This window comes from Dendropsophus ebraccatus, chromosome 14 (assembly GCF_027789765.1).
Source record: "Dendropsophus ebraccatus isolate aDenEbr1 chromosome 14, aDenEbr1.pat, whole genome shotgun sequence".
NCBI lineage: Eukaryota > Metazoa > Chordata > Amphibia > Anura > Hylidae > Dendropsophus > Dendropsophus ebraccatus.
In genome coordinates this window covers 17,765,596-17,786,256 of record NC_091467.1, presented here as the reverse complement: position 1 = coordinate 17,786,256, position 20,661 = coordinate 17,765,596, and the positions used below count along the sequence as shown (strand labels likewise).

The 20,661-nt window shown below is 44.3% G+C and overlaps 1 protein-coding gene across 9 annotated transcripts in view; it reads left to right on the top strand.

Annotated features, from left to right (window-relative positions):
* ATP6V0A1 (ATPase H+ transporting V0 subunit a1) overlaps window positions 1-20,661 on the top strand; it is a 64,384-nt gene that overhangs the window by 2,647 nt on the left and 41,076 nt on the right. For 5 of the 9 annotated variants that reach the window (XM_069951661.1, XM_069951655.1, XM_069951653.1 and 2 more), the window contains exons 2-5: window positions 7,633-7,786; window positions 11,419-11,497; window positions 11,757-11,854; window positions 12,815-12,943. In XM_069951661.1, the coding sequence (XP_069807762.1) occupies window positions 7,670-7,786; window positions 11,419-11,497; window positions 11,757-11,854; window positions 12,815-12,943 (423 nt within the window). In that variant the 5' untranslated portion in view covers window positions 7,633-7,669. Of the gene's footprint in view, window positions 1-1,548; window positions 1,787-7,632; window positions 7,787-11,418; window positions 11,498-11,756; window positions 11,855-12,814; window positions 12,944-19,255; window positions 19,367-20,661 lie in introns of those variants that run through there. The other 4 variants (XM_069951654.1, XM_069951659.1, XM_069951660.1 and 1 more) reach the window with 4 other exon arrangements.

Genomic DNA, 20,661 nt, shown 5'->3' with positions numbered 1-20,661 from the left:
ACAGTCAATAAATAGAGGGAGAAGCGCTCTGTTGTGCACTTTACTTGCACAAGACAATCTCCTATCTATATACACAGCAGTATGTTGTGCCCATGGCAGAGCATCTGGCTGCAGCTCTTCAGCGTTGTTAGGTGAAGGACACCCATGAATAATTTCTCAGCCGGATACGATGACACCGCCGGTAGGACTCCTTGTTCTGCTACCATTGTTTCTTTGTTCGGCTTTGTAAATCATTGTGGAACAGGTCGCTGTGACTCCACCATCAGCCACCGGCCCTCCTGGCTTCAGGTCAAAGTATAGTGAGACTGCAGGGGTGCCGGGGGCCCCTCTTGATAACCCGGATAATGGGAAGAATGATTAACAAAAGTCTTTAGTAGCCATGTCTACCTAGTGTCCACCCCCGGCCTAGTCACATAGGAAGGTCTTGCTGTACAGTTATTGATTGATAAGATGTCACACAGGAAGACGGAGCGGTGACTGAACACCCATGTGCCTGATGTCTCCCATATGTTCTGTATGACTCATACGTATCTGTAATATAGCTGCATCACATGTGTCCATAGCCTGCAGTATAGACAGGGACTTAAAGGGGTTATCCAGCGCTACAAAAACATGGCCACTTTCCCCCCTCTCTTGTCTCCAGTTCAGGTGCGGTTTGCAATTAAGCTCCATTTACTTCCATGGAACTGAGTTTGAAACCCCACCCAAACTGGAGACAAGAGAGGGGGAAAAGTAGCCATGTTTGTGTAGCACTGGATAACCGCTTTAAGGGCAAAATAGGCTAGCTATCCTCAGGACAGGTCATCAGTCTGTGGGGTGCCGACACCAGTCACCCACACAGATCTGCTGTTCAGCGCCCACACAACACTGGGGGAGCCGGATGGATAGCGCATTCTTGTTTTGCCAAGAGAACCCCTTTAATATTGATGGCCTTGTCTCTGCACCTTATATTAAAGGAAAGCTGTCACATTGAAAGTTCTGTCCAATCGGCAGAGTGTCTGTCACTGGGTAAGACCACCCACTTGACTACTTAGTAGAGATGAGCGAACCGGGTTCGTGTTTGAGTCCATCCGAACCCGAATGTTCGGTATTTGATTAGCTGGGGCTGCTGAACTTGGATAAAGCTCTAAGGTTGTCTGGAAACATGGATACAGCCAATGACTATATCCATGTTTTCCACATAGCCTTAGGGTTTTATCCAACTTCAGCAGCCACCGCTAATCAAATACTGAAAGTTCGGGTTCGGATGGACTCGAGCATGCTCCAGGTTCGCTCATCTCTACTACTTAGTTTATTTTGACTATGTAGTCAAGTGGGCAGTGTGATTAATAGCTGTCTCTTTATGCAGTCTCATGAATTGATAGCTGTCAATCACTGAGTAGGACCGCCCACATGACCACTTAGAGTAGGCAGAGCTTTATATCAATAAATGACTGGACTTTCCCCTCAAATCTGTATATCACTCTGCTTATCTCCTCCTGCTCTAGAAAATGCTGCCTGCAGATTTTATTTTAATTGTGAAAGATTCCCTTTTAAATTTTATTACAGCTTCTTCATCCTATTCAATGGCCCCATGGTGAATTAGGCTGAGGAGCAATGCCCGGCACACAATGGAAAGTACTGAGCTGTGTCTGGCTTTTAAGAAACAGGTTATGTTCTTGTGGTTGTTGCTTAAGACTTTGAACAGACACCACATGACATTGAGTGGTAGCAATGGACCACATCATAAGGAAGTGGTGTCTCTATAATGGCGGTATTGTTTCCCGGAGCCGGTGACATTTAGCAGGTACCTTCTGTACTTATGGGAAAGTCATAAGTCTAACAAATGGCACCTATGTCTTAGAGGGCTGATCCTTCTCTCTGATCACTGGTTTTGTCGTCAACGTTACATTATCATTATATTCAGGACTGATAACTGTTCTTATCTCTCTGACTATTCAACAGCATCATGCAGCCGTGCTAAAGGCTTCTTAAATCTTAAAGGGGTATTCCACTCAAACATAACTTTTGATAGGTTGCTGCCCATGATGACACTGACAATTCCTTCCATACTTGTTATTATCTATTCAGTCTCCTTCCCCCACTTCTGAGCTGCTGCTTTCGGCTGAAGACACAGAAACCTGTATGTGAGCTTTTCTCTTCGTCTCCTCCCCAAATGCCACACGCTCGGGTTCACTCATCTCTAATTGATTCCTATTTATATACAGTTCCACTCCAGCCTTTGGCCGGCAGCAGCACAGAAAAGGGATCTTTTACCATATATCACATGATGTGACTTGGGAACCATAGGGACCTTAGTATAGATTTATAGGCATGAATAACCAATCTGGGTGCTAGTCTATTTCTGGAAGATCTATTTCAAGGGATTGTGTTGTTAGAAAATTACCTATTGTTGGATCTGTTAAAAATGTCACCATCATGAAATAGCTTAGAGTACCCGCTTACACACATTTATATATTGTATTCTCGTTCCTGAAACGTCTGGGGTTATAGTTGTTGTGAACGTAAAAGCCTGATACCTAAATTTCACTCACATTAATAAAATTTATTTCACGCCCGTTTGTCCATTAGTTGAATTGTCAGACAGACTACAATATACCCTAACATATTGTAGCATGGGACGTATCAAGTAACCGTGAAAAATTGTAGATTCGCGGCACTCTATTAGTGATCGTAGTATGTACTAGTTTAGGCTATGTTCACACTACGTAAAACTACGGCCATTGTTGCCGATGGCAACAACGGTTGTAGTTTTTGCTGGGTGAAACAATGCCTTAGTTTCAATGGGATCCCGGCCGGAGCGTATACACATCGTATACGCTCTGGCCGGGATCCCGTGCGGCCCTGTAAATAACTGACATGTCAGTTTTCTGCGGCCTCAATTCAATGAATTGCGGCCGTAGGAAACCCTGTCAGTTCACACTATGAAGCGAGCGGCTCCGGCCGCTCGCTCCATAGTGTGTAGGGGGACGCTCTGATGCGGGCACGCGCTGATGCGCCTGCATCAGAGCTCTGTGGCCGGACAGATCATACAGCCAGTACTTAAGTACCGGCCGTGATGATCCGGGCAGAGACCGTCCGTTCCGTGACCCAGTCGCGGTCACGGAACGGCCGAATGTTCACGTTGTGTGAACATAGCCTTAAAGTGAATCTGTACTCCAAAAGCCCCCTTCGAACCCCTGGTACTGTCGATTAGGTGGATTCAATCCATATTCTGTTCTGGGGTCTGTTTGGCTGCTGATGGTGTTATTTTGTCAAGAACCATCTCTTAAAGGGGTTATCCAGCACTACAAAAACATGGCCACTTTCCCCTTACTGTTGTCTCCAGTTCAGGTGTGGTTTGCAATTAAGCTCCATTTACTTCAATGGAACTGAGTTTCAAAACCCCACCCAAACTGGAGACAACAGTAGGGGGAAAGTGGCCATGTTTTTGTAGCGCTGGATAACCCCTTTTAATCAGTAGAGTGTCAAGGAGCGCAATGCCTCTCTGATGTGCTGGTACGGGATTTCGCATGTGCTGAAGAAGAATAATCCCACCAGCGTCGCTATTGACAAGGAGGGGGGGTGGGGAAGGAGAGTGAAGAGGCGTCGCAGGCCTAGGGCACAGATGCTATAGGCTTCGCCTCCTTGACACTGCACTGTCAGATTAAAAGATGTTTTTTAAGAAAATGGCGCCCTCAGCAGCGACAGGGACCCCAGAACAGATCATGGACTGAATCCATCTTTCCATCGGTATCAGAAGTTTGGGGGTGGGTGGCTTTTGGGTACAGATTCCCTTTAAATCAAGTTTTTATGTTAAACATATTTTGTAAGAATCTTAGTGATTGTATTTGTAGACAACTCTCTCATAGAAGTCTATAGAGTCGCCTCCACTCTATTCTTCTTGGGTGGAGATTTATCAAACATGGTGTAAAGTGAAACTGGCTCAGTTGCCCCTAGCAACCAATCAGATTCCACCTTTCATTTTCCAAAGTGCCTGTGAGGAATGAAAGGTGGAATCTGATTGGTTGCTAGGGGCAACTGGGCCAGTTTCACTTTACACCATGTTTGTATCCATAGGGCTGCTGTAAAGCATATCTCTAACTGCTGTTTTATTAGATTCTTTTACAGCGTTTCATGTACTTTGATGGTTGTAGGTGATGCGTTATTCCTTACTGCACTGGTTCTGTGTATTGCTCAATAGATTACTACAATTTTATTCTTTAATAAAACAAGTAGAAGAAAAAAAGTTTAGGCGAGACGTCCCCTTTAAATGGTCCCTCGCACAATAGACTTTCCGGCTCTGAAAGCCCTTGAATAATAGGTAGGATTACTCTGGCAGTAATAAGACTGCAGCAGTGTAAACTTCAGGCGCTATCCATCACATACTGGCTTTCCGTTCCTCGGTCGTCAGCTGCTCACCATGTGACGTCTCTATCGCCCGGGGGCCATCTGACTCGCTCGGCTATGTCCATTTTCGGTAGTCACATTTATCTCAACTGATCCTTAAAGAGATCTGCTGTATAAACCTTCCTATTGTCTTCAGATCCTTGAGGACGCCTTGCGCGGTGTGGTATTTGCACAGCTGTCAGTGATAGAAGTGCAGCTACCATCTTACCGCACTTGTTACCTGACAGGTACATCTCCTGCATTGTCCCTATAGCAGGGGTAGGGAACTTTGGCTCTCCAGCTGTGGCAAAACTACAACTCCCATCATGCCTGGACAGCCAAAGCTAAAGCTTTGGCTGTCCAGGCATGATGGGAGTTGTAGTTTTGCCACAGCTGGAGAACCAAGGTTCCCTACCCCTGCCCTACACACCTACCTTGCAATCCAAGAAGAGAATCCCCTCCATTGATAGATTGTAGACCAGTTTCCCCTATCCTGTCGCTCTCCAGCTGTTGCAAAAATCCTGGTCCCATTATGCCCTGACAGCCGTCATGGTGGGATTTGTAGCTTTGCAGCCGTTGAAGGAACAGGTTAGCGAACACTTACATTAAAGGGGTACTCTAGTGAACTTTTTTTTTTTTTTTTTTAGATCAACTGGATTCAGAAAAATATATAGATTTAAAATTTACTTCGGTTTAAAAAATCTCCAGTTTTCCAGCACTTATCAACTGCAGTATGTCCTGCAGTAAGTGGAGTATTCTTTCCAGTCTGACACAGTGCTCTTTGCTGCCACCTCTGTCCATATCAGGAGGCTTTCTATGGGGATTTTCTACAGCTCTGGACAGTTCCTGATATGGACAGAGGTGGCAGCAGAGAGCACTGTGTCAGATTGGAAAGAATACACTGCTTCCTGCAGGACATACAGCAGCTGATAAGTACTGGAAGACTTGAGATTTTTAGATAGAAGTAAATTGTAATTGTATCTGTATAACTTTCTGAAACCAGTTGAATAGAAAGATTTTATTTTGTTGGAGGACCCCTTTTAAAGGGGATGTCTATCCATGGCTGTCAAGTACTTGCATTTGGCTTAATAAGTACCCAAGCATACTTAGGGATTACAGTTTAGCTCCATTGTCTAAAGAGACTCATGTGAAAGTACCGGTTTGCTCTTTAATGGTGCGTTCACACCTACAGGATCTGCAGCTGATTTTCTGCAGCAGATTTCATTTAAATAACTGAACACAGCATCAAATCTGCTGCAGATCTGCTGCAGATCCTGTAGGTGTGAATGCACCCTTAGGGTATGTTCACACTGTGCAAATGTGGCGAAAGTCTGCCTGCCTCAGTGTGACACTGTTTATTTATGGGAGGGCTGGCCATCCCCTAGACAAACAGTGTCGCACTGAGGCTGGCAGAGTGTCGCCACATTTGCTTAGTGTGAACATACCCTTATCCTCCATGCTTTATACTGCAGCCCTGCCTGGTCACATTGCCTTACCATAAGCCAGCCTGGAAATCTTGGCTGGAAAACAGAAGGTTATCAGGCAGCGGGATTGAGGAGATCTGCTTCTGATTTCCGTTTACCTCGTAAAATCTGGCGTCGTTCATCCCCCATAGACTACGTGTCTGTACATGGGTTATTATACTATAATGCAGAATGCTAGCATCGCACCCAGAAGCATGTGCATAGAGCAGGGATGGGGAACCTTCGGCCCTCCAGCTGTTGCAAAACTACAACTCCCATCATGCCCGGACAGCCAAAGCTTTAGCTGGAGAGCCAAGGTTCCCTACCCCTGGCATAGAGGGATTGAGGATACGCAGTGATATAGTATTACATTTATACTGTCTTTTATGTTTGTGCAGAGTCCGTAAAATGTTTATTTTCAGTAATAAGAAGCCATCCTAATACACTCACATGAAGGCTTTCATAGACGGTGGGGGTCCTACATGGGGAGAGTGTGATATCTCATTTATTGCCAGCTATTGTATCACTCCTATGGCCAGATGTGTAGAGATTCATTTACATTGTGAGGTTACAGATGTCCCATGTACAAGTTAGGACCCTGAGCAATGGCTTGTTTATGGGGGTCTTCGGATATCTGATACATTTTGCCTTTCTTCATAACATGGGTGTCATGGTAAATCACAGGGATGAAAGGGATCGTTCACATTGGACGTTACATAGTTTGCATTATAATGAGTGGGCTCGGATTGTCTAGGTCTATGCTGTTTTCTGCTATGGCTTCTTCTGGAGTATTTGATCTTCTAATTCAGGCAATCCTTGTAAAGGCGGAAAAATAAATAGTCAGGATGCCTTACAGTGATCATGCTGAGAACTGGGGTCAGAAAGTGAAATAAATGTGTAATTTATTTCTATTTAAAAAAATCTCCAGTCTTCCCACAGGACATACAGCAGCTGATAAGTACTGGAAGTGGTGTATTCTTTCCAGTCTGACACGGTGCTCTCTGCTGCCACCTCTGTCCATGTCAGGAACTGTCCAGAGAAGTAGCAAATCCCCATAGAAAACCTCTCCTGCTCTGGACAGTTCCTGACATGGACAGAGGTGGCAGCAAAGAGCACTGTGTCAGACTGGAAAGCATACACCACATCCTGCAGGGCATACAGCAGCTGATAAGTACAGGAAGACTTGAGATTTTTAAATAGAAGTCATTTACAAATCTGTATAACTTTCTGACACCAGTCGATTCAAAGAAATTTTCCCAACAAACTACGCCTCTAAAATGAATGCATACTAATTGGTCTGAAGACAGCCTTAGGCCTTATTCACACATCCGTAGTTCTGACCGCAGTTGCAGATAGGACATAGAACCTAAATATTTCACATGTCAGGACGTGTGTAAGGGGGCCGTGATCTATGCTGCAAAAAAACAAAAGCACAAGTCCTAGTGCAGACACATGAATCGCTGTCTTTAATGTAGTGCTCTGTGAAGCGCGAATGCAGCCTTACACTACTCATTACTGCTCTATATTGTCCTCCATGCTGCTGCTGCTTCTTCTGAGGATGTGTTACAGAAATAGTGTTATGGAAAGCAGGATGTCCTCCTCTGCTGTATATGGAGGCGTCATAGCAGCTAGTCTATACCCATTATCTCAGGGATAACTGAAAATGAGAGATGAAGCCTGCTGAGGGGAAAACTGGTGAAAAATGCTATATACAAGTTATATAATGGCCACTTGAAACGCGCATCTCTTGTATCTTGTTATATGTAAGAATTGTTTCTGACCGTTTTTCTTTTTTGCTCAGTTTTGGTTTAGGATAAGAATCAGTCAAATCCACTAAGATGGGGGAGCTCTTCCGCAGTGAAGAGATGACATTGGCGCAGCTCTTTCTCCAGTCTGAAGCTGCTTACTGCTGTGTCAGTGAACTGGGAGAACTGGGAAAAGTACAGTTCCGTGATGTAAGTTTACATAATGCTCGATCTCTATCTCCGATGTGCAGGTATCTGTTATGTAACCTCAGCTTCTGTGTATTATACCTTCTTATATTATTGCTGCACCATTATTACACTCGGACGTTGAGGGATGACTGACAGTAAGCGCAATTTCCTGTGTCTCGGTGTGAACTGGGGCGGTTGTCTATATGAACATTGCATCCTCCTTACTTCCTACTGAGTCGCACTGACATTGACAGTACAAGCTACAAAACAATGTACAGCCCCTGCAGTGGCCCCTTAGGGTACAGGGGTGCCCCAACATTGTTTGGCCATTGGCCACTGCAAAAAGACATGACTTTATATGCTTGTGGCATATGAAACCTAAACTTCAGCCACTTGTTAGCAGACCTTAGAGAGTTTCCTTCCAGCAAGCCCTAAGGACCATTGACACAGTAGTCAGGCCCAGACCCTTTTTATTAGCATTGGAGCGTTTTCTAGGCATGCTCTGTGACCTATGCAGAGGTCATTCTTCAGGGTGGAGGAGGCTAAACTCTGTGCTAAAAGGGGTATTCCACTCAAACATAACTTTTGGTATGTTGCTGCTCATGGTGAGACTAACAATTCCTTCCATGCTTGTTATTATCTATTCAGTCTCCTTCCCCCAGTTCTGAGCTGCTGCTTTCTGTTGAAAACACAATAATCTGTGTGGGAGCTTTCCTCTCTGTCTTCCCCTCCCTTCTGAGACAGCTGATGTACACAAGTCCCTGACTGGCTTCATCTGCAACATTATAGCTTCTTTGTAATGCTGGGAGGGTTAAAGGGGTTTTTCAGTGCTACAAAAACATGGCCACTTTCTTCCAGAGACAGCCCCACTCTTGTCTCCAGTTTGGGCGGGGTTTTGCTGCTTAGTTCCATTGAAGTGAATGGAGCTTAATTGCAAACCACACTTGAACTAGAGACAAGAGTCGTGTTGTCTCTGAAAGAAAGTGGCCATGTTTTTGTAGCACTGGATAACCCCTTTAATCACAGTGAGTTCATTAGCAACTTGACCTCAGATAAACACTCCCAGCATTACAAAGAAGCTACAATGTTACAGATAAAGCCTGTCAGGGACTTGTTTACATCATCTCTCTCAAAAATAGGGGAAAACAGAGAGAGAAGCTCACACAAAGATTTTTGTGTTTTCAGCAGAAAGCATCAGCTCAGAACTGGGGGAAGGAGACTGAATAGATAATAACGAGCATGAAAGAGAGTGTTAGTCTCACCATGAGCAGCAACATATCAGAAGTTATGAATGAATGGAATACCCCTTTTAGCTATTGAGACTAGTGTTGTACCCATAGACTGTCACCTTTCACAGTAACCCTGTAAGGAGGACACTGCTGCAAAGTCATCTGTGGAGAACAGGAAGTCTCTGCTTAGTTTTTGGGTTAGTGGTCAGAATGAAAACTGACAGATTTCAGGCATCTTTTAGAACATAGATAGTAAAATCAAAAACAAAAATACATTTTGAATTTTTTTTTCCCCCCTTTAACAGAAGTGACTAGGTCCATGCATGACGATACATCTAACCACGCGGTCGCCCTGTGTATACATTTATTACTGTCATTTTCACTTCCTCACCCTATCAAGATCTCTTCTTGTTTTAATCTCAATCTTTCTATTAAGCGACCACAAACTGATATGTGAGAAATTAAACATTGGGACACTTTTCTATTTACACAGTGAATAAGCTTTAGTTCCATAGGTCTGAAGAAGGTGTGACCGAAAGGTGACATTGCTGATCTTATGTACAGTGACCTACCCCGTGTGGGCGTCTGAGAGGAAAGAAACATCTGTTCTTCTAACCTTCAGTCCTCCAGCTGTTGCAAAACTACAATTCCCATCATGCCTGGACAGCCATTGGCTGTCCAGGCTTGATGGGAATTGTAGTTTTGCAACAGCTGGAGGTCCGCAGGTTCCTCATCTTTGTTCTAAGGAAAGAGGATTGCCTGCTGAATGTCAGCGCTAGTTCTTCAGAATAGACAATATCAGGAAATTACAAAGGGAAACCGTTTCCTGTTTCGGTATTTTCCTCAGTATCATCAGGTCTTGTCTGTATATATGTATGTGATTTGAAGTTGCTGAATAGATAGACTTCCTTTATAAGAGGCAATCCTACTCACTGATAGACAGCTCTGTAGGACCACCCACTGGACTACTGGAAGCACCCACTGCCTTATGTGTTTACCCTTAAAGTGGAACTCTGGGAAAATAATTACATTTTTTAAATCAACTGGTGTCAAAAAGTAATACAGATTTGTAATTTACCTATTTAAAAATCTTCCAACACTTATTAGTTGCTGTATGTCATGCTTGAAGTGTTTTTGTTTTTCCCACTCTGAACTAGTTCTTTCTGCTGCCACCTCTGTCCATGTCAGGATCAGAAGCAAATCCCCATAGAAAACCTCTCCCACTCTGGACAGTTCCTGTCATGGACAGAGGTGGCAGCAGAGAGCACTGTCAGGCAATGTTCACATTGCGTAAGAGACCAGACGGGTCATGGAACGGCCTGTCTCTGAAAAGATCAGTCCGGCCGTGTGTGCCCGCATCAGAACTCTTCACTGCACACTATGGAACGAGCGGCCGGAGCCGCGCGCTCCACAGTGTGCACTGACATGGTTTTCTGCGGCTGCTATTCAATGAATAGAGGGCACAGAAAATTGACATGTCAGTTGCTTGCGGCGCCGCTAGGGATCCCGTCCGGAGTGTATACTATGTGTATGTGCTCCGTCCGGGATCCCATAGACAGCAAGGTAACATATATTTTCGTAATAATCACGGCCGTTGTACAACTTGAAATTGAAGACTTGAAATTTTTAAATAGAAGTAAATTACAAATCTATATAACTTTCTGACACCAGGAGCACAGAAAAGAAAACCTATTTCCCCGGAGCACCCCTTTAAATTGTGATGACTAGAGAACTGGGTCAGACCATCTGAAGGATGGCAGGACTTGTGGGGTGTTACTAGTATGCAGTGGTTAGCAGGGCCGATTCTGGGGTCTCTGCCGCCTGAGGCAAACCTCAGGGGGCCGCCCTGAGTGATGGCCGGCATCGCCCCCCTCCCACCCCCCCCCCCCCCCAGCCAGCCGCTCACCTGTCCCACGCCGCTGCCGGCCCGCGCTCTTCGCTGTCTCCACATCCCGTCAGGTCGCCCGACGTGACCCTACAGCGGTCACAGACCTCCAGGCTGTGGTGAGTGAGTGGGGTGATCGGGTCGCGCGGGGCAGCCCCGTGCGACTCGATCACCCCAGCGCGTCCCCCACCGACCCCGGGCACTCACCACAGCCTGGAGGTCCGTGACAGCTGCAGGGTGACGTTGCGGGACCTGACGGGATGTGGAGAGCGCGGGCGATGGGACAGGTGAGCGGCCTCTGTAATTTTTGTTAAGTGATACTTAACAAAAATGACAGCAGGGGGTACATAATGCCGCCCCCCTGCCGGACCGCAAAATCTGCCGCCTGAGGCGGAAGGCTCATTCTGCCTCATGGCAGAAGCGGGCCTGGTGGTTAGTACCCACCTAGCGTGATCCAACTGGGAACCAGTGAAAGGATGACTAAAGAGCAGTGGAAGAAGGGCACCTGCGTATCATTTTTTTTCTTTCTTTTTTTTCAGTTAAATCCTGATGTCAACGTTTTCCAGAGGAAGTTTGTCAACGAGGTCAGAAGATGCGAGGAGATGGACCGTAAACTGCGTAGGTTTCTGTTATCATTCATTGATGTGGTGGGCTGATTCCCGATACAGAGGAGCACTGATCTTTTAGATCAGCACTGGTTTTCTAATTCTATTGCTATGCCTTGTTCCTTGGCTGATCGCTCGCCCTGTTGCACTGGGCAATATTGGCCAAAGTTTTCTATGTAGTCCGGACCTCGGTCTAATAGCGTTTCTCTGCTTTGTTGTAATCCCAATAAGATTGTCGCATAACTAGTGCTTGTTCGATCTTTTTCTTTCAGGGTTTGTGGAGAAGGAGATTAAAAAAGCAAGTATCCCGATTCTAGACACAGGAGAGAACCCGGAGGTGCCATTTCCTAGAGACATGATTGACCTGGAGGTGAGACTGAAGCTGCTTGTTTATGTATTGGCCCTTTATCCTTCCATATTTCCATCTCAGACATTTTGTGGCAAATCCCACACCTGAGCCGATACCTGTTTCTGTAGTCCTCCCCCATCCAGAGGTGTCCAGGATTATGAAAACAACAGATTTGGCATAGAGGAAAATGGGAGGTATAGGACTTGCACAGCAAGCGACACTATTTCTGTAGCGCCTTTTCATGTCTGGGAATTACAGAAACCGCATAATCCTGTAGCTGTGTTATGCTGGGTATTCTTATTTCGGTCATGTTGGTTTCAGATGTAAATGCCCTCTTAAAACTACCATCCACATAACATTTATTAAAGTAGACAGCTTAGGATTTCCACCACTGAGAATTTCTATTATTGGCTAGTGGTAGCCACCATTTGTATATATATTTAAATGGGGATTTTTTTTCTTTCAAATCAACTGTTGTCCAGGAAAGGTTTTCTATGCTCTGGACAGTTCCTGACATGGACAGAGGTGGCAGCAGAGAGCACTGTGTCAAGGTGGAAAGAATACACCACTTCTTGCAGGACACGCAGCAGCTGAAAAGTACTGGAAGAGTGGATATTTTTAAATAGAAGTAATTTAGAAATCTGTATAACTTTTTGATAAAAGTTGATTTGAAAGATAAAAAAACGTTCACTGGAATATCCCTTTAAATATAAACAAATGGTGGCTCTGAATAGCCATTATATGAATTCTCAGTGGTGGGAATCCTAAAATGCCTTTGGCTGCAGATGACCAGCATTATAGATTGACAGCGGAGCTCATCTGCGTGAAATGGAAAGGTCGAGCAGTGGTCTCCAACCACAAACTGTCACGGCATGCTGAGGGTTGTAGTGTTGCAGTAGCTCCATCCTTACAATGTGTTTTTTATAACGCATTGTTGCCTTCTTGCTTCTTTACTAACCATCTAATATCCCTTATTATTAGGCCAATTTTGAGAAGATCGAGAATGAACTGAAGGAGATTAACACCAACCAGGAGGCTTTGAAGAGGAACTTTCTGGAGTTGACAGAATTAAAGTTTATCCTGCGCAAAACCCAACAATTTTTCGATGAGGTCAGCGTTTCTTTGTCTCCTGATTTCAGACATTGACACGATGCTAGGTCGGTGTCTTACGTGTTTTCTCCTCCCGCATAGTACAGGTTTATTAACCTTTGTACTGCTGTATTGGGAGTGTAGCTATGAGACTGATAACGTCTTATATATGTACTCCTGCAGAAGTGGATTGCTTTCTTTTTTATAACCATTGCTTGCCAGCAACCACCCTGCAGACTGAAGAACGGAAACAACGTCCTCTATATATTGTTCTACAAGAGTGATCGTATTCAGAGAGAGTGAAATGTTCCTGTTACCGTTATTATGGTCCTATGTGCTCTGCTGGGATATATGCAATTTCTTTCTGCTTCTGTCTTTCAGCCCCTATTGCTTACTTTGCCTGCCTTATTGCTGCATTCTGCTTCCTTTCTTCACTTTTTATTTATTTTTACTTTTTTATTTATTATTTTCTTGTCTCCTTTGTTTTGTAATTTCTCTTTGACATTTACTTCTCTATCGCTTTCCTTTTGTCTTACTCCACTATTAGCCCTTATTTGTTTTTCCTTAGTGTTTTCAGTGTTTTGCTGTGTTGCTTGCTTACATACTATACCCCCTACTACTACCTGCTTTACATTCTTCACCCTTTTCTGCCATCTGCATTCACAGTTTTTTTTATTCCAGACATTTATTTACAATATTTGCCTTTATCCTGTTGCCTCTTCACATTGTTCCTCCCTTTACTTACACACGGTTAGTCTGTTCCTCCCTTTCCCAACTTGCGTCTACATGCCTTCTCCCCTTCCTGACCCCAGCCTAGATTCTTACACTACTCCCCCCTTCCTTATTCCTGCTTACACTGCTCCTCCCCTTCCTTACTCCTGCTTACACTGCTCCTCCCCTTCCTTACTCCTGCTTACACTGCTCCTGCCCTTCCTTACTCCTGCTTACATTGCTCCTCCCCTTCCTTACTCCTGCTTACACTGCTCCTCCCTTTCCTTACTCCTGCTTACACTGCTCCTCCCCTTTCTTACTCCTGCTTACACTGCTCCTCCCCTTCCTTACTCCTGCTTACATTGCTCCTCCCCTTCCTTACTCCTGCTTACACTGCTCCTGCCCTTCCTTACTCCTGCTTACATTGCTCCTCCCCTTCCTTACTCCTGCTTACATTGCTCCTCCCCTTCCTTACTCCTGCTTACACTGCTCCTCCCTTTCCTTACTCCTGCTTACACTGCTCCTCCCCTTCCTTACTCCTGCTTACGCTGCTCCTCCCCTTCCTTACTCCTGCTTACACTGCTCCTCCCCTTACCTACTCCTGCTTACACTGCTCCTCCCCTTCCTTACTCCTGCTTACACTGCTCCTCCCCTTTCTTACTCCTGCTTACACTGCTCCTCCCCTTTCTTACTCCTGCTTACACTGCTCCTCCCCTTCCTTACTCCTGCTTACGCTGCTCCTCCCCTTCCTTACTCCTGCTTACACTGCTCCTCCCCTTACCTACTCCTGCTTACACTGCTCCTCCCCTTCCTTACTCCTGCTTACACTGCTCCTCCCCTTTCTTACTCCTGCTTACACTGCTCCTCCCCTTTCTTACTCCTGCTTACACTGCTCCTCCCCTTTCTTACTCCTGCTTACATTGCTCCTCCCCTTACCTACTCCTGCTTACACTGCTCCTCCCCTTCCTTACTCCTGCTTACACTGCTCCTCCCCTTTCTTACTCCTGCTTACACTGCTCCTCCCCTTTCTTACTCCTGCTTACACTGCTCCTCCCCTTTCTTACTCCTGCTTACACTGCTCCTCCCCTTTCTTACTCCTGCTTACACTGCTCCTCCCCTTCCTTACTCCTGCTTACACTGCTCCTCCCCTTCCTTACTCCTGCTTACACTGCTCCTCCCCTTCCTTACTCCTGCTTACACTGCTCCTCCCCTTCCTTACTCCTGCTTACATTGCTCCTCCCCTTCCTTACTCCTGCTTACATGCTCCTCCCCTTCCTTACTCCTGCTTACACTGCTCCTCCCCTTACCTACTCCTGCTTACACTGCTCCTCCCCTTCCTTACTCCTGCTTACACTGCTCCTCCCCTTCCTTACTCCTGCTTACACTGCTCCTCCCCTTCCTTACTCCTGCTTACACTGCTCCTCCCCTTCCTTACTCCTGCTTACACTGCTCCTCCCCTTCCTTACTCCTGCTTACACTGCTCCTCCCCTTCCTTACTCCTGCTTACACTGCTCCTCCCCTTCCTTACTCCTGCTTACACCGCTCCTCCCCTTCCTTACTCCTGCTTACACTGCTCCTCCCCTTCCTTACTCCTGCTTACACTGCTCCTCCCCTTCCTTACTCCTGCTTACACCGCTCCTCCCCTTCCTTTCCTTCCTGCTTCACAGTAAATAGCCTAAGCCGGTAATTTTGGTTCCCATGAAGGACAAAACCTTCTTTTTATCCAGGAACAATCCTATCGAAGGCTAAAGAGTTCTGGTTACTGCTGTAATGTATACGGCCCACCCTGTATTCTCCTGTCTTACTTAGCCTTTCTTGCTATACATATACCTAGCCATCCATGTCTCTCTTCGCTTTGTCTTCTTACTATTATCCACTTTCTTAGCTTGTCATTGTTGCCTAGTTTTAATTCACAAGCTCTTCAGATCAGTTCAGGGCTTTAACACTTTTTTGCTTTGACATAACAGGGAGTAACCAATTTCTGAGCAGCACTTGCTATTCTTAGTTGTGTTATGGGGAGGTTAAAACATGGTGGGTGTATATGGAAGGTAAGTGCAAATTGAACACCCACCATCCCCAGCCCCCCCTCTTTTGGCTGTATTAGCTTGCCTGAATGCTGCTTTATGCTAGGGTAATGCTTATTCTTATGTGTACCAGATATATGCTAGTATGCAATGTTAAAATTAAACCTAGTCAGATAGTCATGATTGGTGTCTGGTCCTAACCAGGCTTTGTTGCTTATAAGGTAGAAGTTATTGGCATGCAGGTGGTATCCTGGCTTCACCCCCCTTTCCATAGCGTCATCTATCGTCTGTGCGTTGTGTCTATATGGCTGAACCTAATACGGAGGCTGCATCCTAACCACTCATTGATAATACAGAAGTATATATAAAGATCTATAAAAGAGGAATGACAATATATACAGATGGGGTCATACAAAGCCTCCCCTATTCATAAAAACAGATGAGGATTATGGCTACTTTCCCCTAGTTCCCAGGATAAGGGGATATGGTAAATGTGACTGAGCTTGTAGGATGCAGCCTTCCCATAAAATACATCTATTTTTAAAATAATAATCCTTTTCCTTTATTAAATGTAATCCTGTTTATATTTTTTAGGCTGTATCCCTTCAATTTGTAAAATGTAGCTTTACCTTTTAGTAAAAATGTTCTGATTTCTCCTACTGATGTATTTCCCCAGATCCTAGAGTATAGGCGAAGGGCCCTATTCCACAGGAGCGATAATCGTCCGAATCTGCCCCATTTGGATCGATTTTCGCTCGGTGGAATAGAGAGAACGATCAGCCGATGATCATGTCATCGGTTGATCGTTCATTTAGGTTCAGACCTAATATTGTCATTCACCACCAGCGCATCGCTACGGTTGAATAGCAGTGCACGCCGATGATTTCAGCAGAACCATACATTACCTGTCCGGGCGCAGGTCTTCTTCTTTTTTTTTTTTTTATATTATAATTATCTCTTTATTTTTATATTTTTTCCCCCTTTCAATTTTTCCATAAAAATAACATCATTACTGCATCATAACAGTATTCCATATACAAACATGTGTTACAGGAAAGAAAAAAAAAAAAAAAAACATACAGAAATTCGCCAAATTCCCCCCCCCCCTCTCCCCCAGTCTGCCATAAGAAAGCACCCCTTCAACCCCTAACCTCTAGTTCCCTTCTCCTTCACACTTTTCATAACACCTTTCCCATTTCTCACTACTTGGTGGTCGTCTTCTTCTTACTACCGATCCCGCGCGGCAGCATCGGCTTCGGAGCGGGGCTGTCTGAACTTACAGACCGCTCAGCCAATCACTGTCCGGAAACGCCGTGGCCAGTGATTGGCTGAGCGGTCTGTCAGTTCAGACAGCCCCGCTCCGAAGCCGATGCTGCCGCGCGGGACTGGGAGAAGAAGACCTGCGCCCGGACAGGTAATGTATATAAAAAGGGCTGCAAGGACATCGGTAACAATGTCCCTGCAGCCCTTGTTTCACGATCATCGGGGCCATGGAATAGGCCCAGTAAACAAGCGCAGATCTAGCAGATCGGCGCTCGTTTACATCGTTGCTCGGCCCGTGGAATAGGGCCCTAAGGCTGGCATAAAAAAAAAAAAAAAATAGATGAAAACATACTCGCCATGCCCTGATCCTCTGCTGTGTCCATCTTGACTATGCCCACTGAGCAACTTGCTGCTTTCAGGTTGCCAAAAAAGAAGTATTAATGCAGTGTGAACCTAGTCTAAGGGCCTTATAACATGGGACGATTATCGTGCGAAAATTTTTTATATCGTTCGAATTAAAACTATAATTGTTCTGTGTAATTGCAGGCAACGATCGAAAGGTCGTTCGTATGTCGTTGATCGTTGATTTAGATCTGAACCTAAAATTATGGTTAATCGTTCGCTGTAATTCCACATTCGTTCGCTCAAGTTTCGCATTTGTTCACTAATCGTTCAGTGTAATTGCACATTGTTCATTGTTTTGTTGGGATCAGAAGGAGGAAACGATCATAGTAACGATCGCAATAACGATTGTAACTAACGACCATCGTCCTGTGTAATATGGTGAATGATTTAAGGTTAACGATAAACAATCTCGTTTGCAATCGTTTATCGTTAGTTGTTAATCGTTAAAAATTGTTCCGTGTAATAGGACCCTAAGTCAAGGATAGGGAACCTTTAGCCCTCAAGCTGTTGCGAAACTACAATTCCCATCATGCCTGGACAGCCGAAACTAAAGCTTTGGCTGTCCAGGCATGATGGGAATTGTAGTTTTGCAACAGCTGGACGGTCAAAGGTTCCTCATCTCTGGTCTAAGGGTCCTATTACACGGAGCGCTTTTTAACGATTAACGACTAACGATAAACCATCGCAAACTAGAGGTTTATCGTCAACCTGAAATCAATCACCATATTACACAGGACGATGGTCGTTAGTTACAATCTTTATTGCGATCGTTACTATGATCGTTTCCTCCTTCTGATCCCAACAAAACAATGGACAATGTGCAATTGCACTGAACGATTAGTGAACAAATGCAGAACTTGAGCGAATGAATGTGGAATTACAGCGAACGATTAACGATAATTTTAGGTTCAGATCTAAATCAACGATCAACGACATACGAACGATATTTTGATCGTTGCCTGCAATGACACAGAACTATTATCGTTTAAATTCGAACAATTTAACGATTTTTCGAGCAATAATCGTCCCGTGTAATAGGGCCCTAAGATTTATACAATATACAACTTTTAAAAAAGGCCGGCAGAACATCTTTGCCACATGGTGGCCTTCTTTATGGTGTCTACCATCATACATAGGGCATTAGTTGGGGGATACAGCTCTAAAATGTCCCCTTTTGGTTTCATAACTTGGTGTTTTCCATCCATGGCATCAAGCTGTTGCTGTGGCGTGCCCCCCTCTTTGTTCACTATCTTCTCCCTTTGTCCCTCCAAGCATTTAATATTAAGGTTTCCAGGCGCATTATCCTATATGACTTCTCTAAATCCATTTCATGCAGATTCATAACTTTTTACACTAGCAACAAGAATGGCAGCTATTGCACCTTCTCCCTTATATACTTATCATAGACAAGGCTGGATGTACGTAAATTATAGACAAAGCTAAAACCAAATTATGAGCTTGAAAGCGTTTCTTTTTGCCCCCATTATTGATGCCATCTTGCTTCTTCAGCGTGATGCTTACTTGCACAAGGCTGGATCTTTACTGTACACTAATGTGGTCATTAACAACCTGGATCCCTTAATAATTTTTTGCTTTCTGTTCATTTTTGTCCACTCCATCCTATTTTAACCAGTGTCTCTTCCCCCATGTTAGCGCTTATTGTGGGGTTTTTGTTATAAACCTTTTACGTTTATTTTTCCCGCCTCTCCTCCTAGAACTTTCCGCCGTGTTGTGTTGATGTTGTTGCTTTGTGGAGATAAATGCTTGTTCTAGAAAAAACAATTGCTGTTGCAAAATAGTTTTTTTTTACTGCATAAAGGATTGAGGTGAACAGTAGGCCTCATCTATCAAATAACATAGAAGATGGCAGTGTTGCCCATAGCAACCAGTTAGCTTTAGAAATGAAAGCTAAGCTCTGATTGGTTGCTGTAGGCAACATGGCTGCTGTTGATGAATGAGGCCTGGTGTCTGTGATGGGAAACTATACCGAGAATGTAACCTAATAGTGTTCAGACAAATGATAAAAGAGATTTTATTAGAGGTGCCTGTACACCTTATGGGGGTTAAGCTGCTGCCAGACTGCTTTGACGCCGGCTTATTCATCTGAGAGTAAAAGCATCAGTCAGTGAAAATCCATCATGGCCGACTCTTATCTCCCCGACATCATCTATTGTGAAAAGTCGGGAGGCCCCCATACTCCTTAGGCTGGATTCACGTTTTTGCAATCCGTTTTTCTCAATGCATCCGTTTTGATCAGTTTTTTTAATGACTTCCATTATAAAAAAAAACAGATCCATTTTTTTTTTTTTTTTTTTTCTTTAATGCACACAAAAATGTAGTTGACCTAATTTTCGTGTCTGTTAGGCTGGGTTCACACTACGTTTTTGCAGTCCGTTCAACATATCCGTTTTTAATTGGTTACTTTTAACGGACAGGAAAACATAGTCAACGCTACTTTTGTGTCCGTAAAAAAAAAAAACGCATCCGTGTTGATCTGTTTTTTGTTATAATGGAAGTCAGTGGAAAAATGGATCCAAACGGATGACACACAATTGCATTCGTATTTTCTATAAAACATGTACGTTAAACGGATTGCAAAAACGCTTTTAAAAAAACATATCCGTTTTGATCAGTTTTTTTTCATATTGGAAGTCAATGGAAAAACTGATCAAAACAGATGCACACAAATGCATCTGTTTTTTTTCATCTGTTTTTCACTAGTTTTTTGAGGAAAAAAAAAAGCAGATTGCAAAAACGTAGTGTGAACTCAGCCTTATCCTGTCTGCCAATCCCTTCACCAGTGGCGGACTTTATCCTAAAGTGTATGGGCACGTTAAGACCGACCTTTGTGAAGCTGGTCTTAAATTGTAACACCATGCACAACCTGAGGACGGCTGCGGCTGCGTTTTTTGCAAGAAAGTAGCTGTGTGTTTTTTTTTTTGGCACACCAGCAGCTGTCCTGGTACCAGATCCTTTCCTGCTTTCCAAGAGTAATGCAGGCATCTTTCTAGTCTGCCTTTTTTTCAGAACAGAATTTGTTCCAAGCGACTAGATCATGGGATTAGCCCAAATGACTTCACTTTGCTTAAAGGGGTTGTTCCACAGTGGACATGATTACCAATCTACAGTATAGATAATTCTTTCCTAAGGGGCCCCTTCACTAGTATGCCTACTGTTCACTGTAATAGGGGTCTCTAGATGGAGTTGACTGTTAGGGTACTATTACATGGAATGATAATCGTCCGAATCGGCCCTATCTGGCCGATTATCGTTCCGTATAATAAACACAACGATAAGCCGATGACAACGATCATCAGCTGATTGTTGATATAGGTT